General features: G+C 52.2%; 1 protein-coding gene across 1 annotated transcript in view; it reads left to right on the top strand.

The window, feature by feature from the left end:
* PTPRN2 (protein tyrosine phosphatase receptor type N2) overlaps nt 1-3974 on the top strand; it is a 555617-nt gene that overhangs the window by 533522 nt on the left and 18121 nt on the right. Inside the window, exon 20 of the mRNA XM_040259938.1 lies at nt 2904-2957. Coding sequence (XP_040115872.1) covers nt 2904-2957 — 54 coding nt within the window. The remainder of the gene's footprint in view (nt 1-2903; nt 2958-3974) is intronic.

Genomic DNA, 3974 nt, shown 5'->3' with positions numbered 1-3974 from the left:
TGGACACGCGCTCTGTGAAGCGGACGCCCTGCTCTGCCAGCTGATCAGCGGTGGCCGGTGTCATTTTTGTGATGTTGCAGCTAGTGATATGAGCCCAGTTGCATAGTCACAAAAGTGAGCATTGGAAACTGTGACTGTGCTGCAGGGACAGGGTGGGGAGCCCTGTGACGGTGCTGCAGGGACAGGGTGCGGAGCCCCCTGCCTGAGCCTCCCACGCCCTCTGGCCTTGGCTTGCTGGTGGTTGCGTGGCGGTTCCCTCTCACGCAGTGGCCCATGGGTCGGTTTGGATCACTAACCGTTCTCTCCCGGCGAATTCCTCCTGTTGCAGTGTGCGCGGTGGCCACTTTTCTCGGTGTTTGACCTCTTGCTGACTGACGATTTGTTCCAGTAAAGTAAGCCAGACAGCCGTGCGTTGCTCCTCTCCACGAATAACCCACGGTGCTGTCTCGGGTCGACCAGATGGACGCTGTGTGGGCTCTGTGCTGCTTCTGCTTTGTCCTTTGTGATGCTCTGTGTGGTAATAACACAAGTGCCTGGTTCTCTGTGATAAACTTCTCCACCGCAGCAGCACCCCGGACCTCACTGCTCGCCTCCTCGGTTGCTCATGGCTGTTGACAAGTAGGGTTAGCACAGGGCAGGGCTGGTGTGGATGTCAAATTGCAGTAAGACCTCCCTGGGGGTCCCCCACAAGGCAGCCGGTCACAACACGTGTGCAAGAATGACACTTTAGACAGGTGCCACAGGAGAGGCCGGGACTGCAGGCACAGGGAAGCCAGTGCAGCCAGGAACCTGCGTCTCAGCGACGATTCTTAGCCAGGGAGGTGATGCTCACTGCCTTCTGCCAAAGAGCAGCCTGACCAGCCGTACAGGAAGCTCCACTGGTCTGCCGACTCCTTATGTGGTTCTTGGCCAAACCAGCACAGTTTAAAGAAGACTGTCTGCTTGTTATGTTTATTTCTTTTTTAATGGACCCATTTGTGCTTGGTCCCATCAGAAAAAAAAATGAGCAAAGCTGGGTGACTGACCAAAAGTTGGGTCTAGCCTTTAGAAACACAGGCAGGACCTTCAGGCAGGAAATATAACTGGAGGGGGCAAGCCGAGGTGGTCCACACACTAAAGATGTGCACACTGAGAAGCGTCCAGGATGACTTGCCCTCTGAAGGCACCAAGCCTGTAGCAGCAAGCCGCCCCAGCTCGCAGCTCTGCACACACACACACAGTGCATGCATCACGCCTGGACACATGCCTGTGCACACGCACACACACGACCTGCATGGAGCTGGCGGGCTCCCCGCCGCTCACACTTGAGGCACGTCCTCGGGGTCTGGCATCTGTTTTGTCGGAGCTGAAGCTCCCGTTGCCTTGACAACCTGAGTTGGGAAAGGGAGGTTTAGAAGGAGGAGCAGGCAGGTCTGTTTTCCAATCCCTTTCATCCTCAGAGGGCAGAGCACTTTCTGGGGACCCCACGCCCATGCGCCCTCAGCTCTGAGCCATCCGCATTCCCTCTGCCCCAAGCCTTGGCCCAGCTGCCAGCCCGAGCAGGGAGCCGCTGCAGCAGCGGCGACGACACGGCCTCGGGGAGCAGCCTGTGGGCCCGGGTCCTCACCCGCAGCTGGAGGGCTGGGCCCAGGCGTGGCCACCTCCAGGCCCGTCTTCCGGGACTGCACGGCCAGGCCCGCCGGCCCTCCTGCTGGTCAGGAGGGTGGAGCCGCCCTTAGAGGCGCCTGTTCTGCTCAGTCCACAGCACGAGTGCGAGCTCAGCCCAGCTCCGATGTCTGGGCAGTAGCATCATTGTACGTGATGCTGGAATACCCCTCAGCTCCTCCGTCAGACGCCACCCTGGGTTTCCTCCCAGCCCCACACCCTCCCAGGCTGTCATGGCAAAAGGACCCGCTGATTGATGTCCACGTTCAGCTATCTCCGTGCTGAGTGGACAAGCCTTGGCAGAGAAATGTGACATTTTCCCATTTCCGGTATGAAGTAAGAGGTTTTTCTCCACCGTCGTCCTTTTCAAAATTTTACTTTCCGTCTTAAATTGTGTAAACTCACACTCAGAGCCCGTCTCACACACTTGCTCGCGCACTTCTCCTCCAAGTTAACCGAAGCTCTGTGTTTGCTTTTCCTCATTTAGGAAGATTTTCCTAAGAACTTGGACGTACTTTGTAAACATGTTTATGTCTTTCCTTGAATTACAAGAAATTTCAAGCTTACACAGTGAATATTAAACTGTGCTCTGTTTTGATTTAGGACTTGAGTACAAAATCCTAATCTATGCTTCTTGTTAATTTGCATAAACTCTGATCTAAAATCTGCACAAGAGTTGTTTTACATAAAATCAGGTTTATAAAAGTGGAAAAATTTGTCTTGGACATAGTTGAGGTTTCTCCAAAATTTAGATGTCTTTACAAAACTGACAGATCAAGAAAAGTCTTTAAGATGCTGTTTTGAGATGTCACGGTAATAGTACATTCTAGTATGATGTCTGGACTGTAAGAAATTCAGTGTGTAAATTGCTAAACTCAAAAATTTCAGTGAGGAGTCTAGACACACCACAACAACAAAAGTCAAATGGACTAGAGCAATAGGAGGGGAGGGGAGGGGACGGGGGGAGGGGGGCCCAAGCCGATGGGCCAGCTGACTTGAGGCCAGAGTTCATACTTATTAAGGGAGAAAGCAAACTGCACAAATGTAAGAACTGTTTCCAAAGCTTTGTCTAATAATGTAATATTGGAAAGAAAAATAAACCTTGGAAAATGTGTGTGTAATTTTGATTTTCTTTGTCAAAACAGGCCGTTACAGAACAATGTCCACAAGACGGTCTGTTTGCTTTGGCTGCGGGCTGTTTGGTGACTGCTACGGAGCCTAGCACATAGTCATAACTTCTGTGTCTCTCTTTATTTCAGAAAAGTAAACAAGTGCTACAGGGGCCGTTCTTGTCCAATAATTGTCCACTGCAGGCAAGTACAACTTCACCCTGGATTAACATGTGTCCACTGCCTCAAAAGTAAACACTGTTAAATATAGGAGCTCAACTTCCTAATTGCTTAATAACATATCTAACTGGTGCTTCTTAAGGAAACATAGGATAATAGCTTATTTTGTGTTAAACCTCCCGGGGCTGCTACGAGCACCTTGAGATGGTGTGTGTGTTGTGTGGTGGGGTCTCAGCCCAACACCCTTTGCAGACATGTGGAACCTGTGCCAAGCACTTGGGCCACTGGTGGACGGGACAGAACCTGGCATCAAAGGAGTGGCCTTTGGGTGAAAGTTCAGCGGCTCGTGTCCTTGAGAAGGTTACACCCAGCCTGGAAGAGAGAGCCCCTGGAAGAGAGCTCCCTCCGAGGGTGGGCTCCGCACCCGCCTGCACCAGTGAAGAAGTGTGCTCTGGCTTCCAGAACGTCTCACAGACTGTTCCCTCTGTCTGGGGTAAAGAAGAACGAGGTCTCCAAAGACCGAACACCAAGTCCACCGATTCCGTCACGAGTGTGCGCATGCGTGTGTGTGCGTGCACTGGTCTGGATGGGCTCTAAGTGTGTGTGTCTGAGTGCATGCTCCCATCTGAGTGTGTGTCTGGGTGTGCGTGTGTCTGGGGGGGGTGTCTGTGTATGCACCTGCGTGAGTGTGTGTGTCTGCGTGCACGTGTGTGCATGCACAAGTCTGCATGTGTTCTGTGTGTGCCTGAGTGTGCGTGTGAGTGCATGCACCCATGTGTGTGTATGTATCTGCATGAGTGTGCGTGTGAGTGCATGCTCCCATCTGAGTGTGTGCCTGTGCATGTGACTGGGTGTGCATTTGAGTGTGTGCACCCATCTGTGTGTGCATGTATGTGCATGCATCTGAGTATGCATCTCAGTGTGTCTGCATCTGCATGTGTGTGAGAATGTATCTGAGTGTAAGTGCATACACACATCTGTGTGGGTGTGTATGTGAGTGTGTTTTTGAGTGTGTGTGAGTGCATGCCCCTGTGTGTGTGT

Source organism: Oryx dammah, unplaced genomic scaffold (genome assembly GCF_014754425.2).
Source record: "Oryx dammah isolate SB20612 unplaced genomic scaffold, SCBI_Odam_1.1 HiC_scaffold_18, whole genome shotgun sequence".
Taxonomy (NCBI): Eukaryota; Metazoa; Chordata; class Mammalia; order Artiodactyla; family Bovidae; genus Oryx; species Oryx dammah.
Note: the sequence above shows the minus strand (reverse complement) of the source record. Positions and strands in the feature narration are given on the sequence as shown.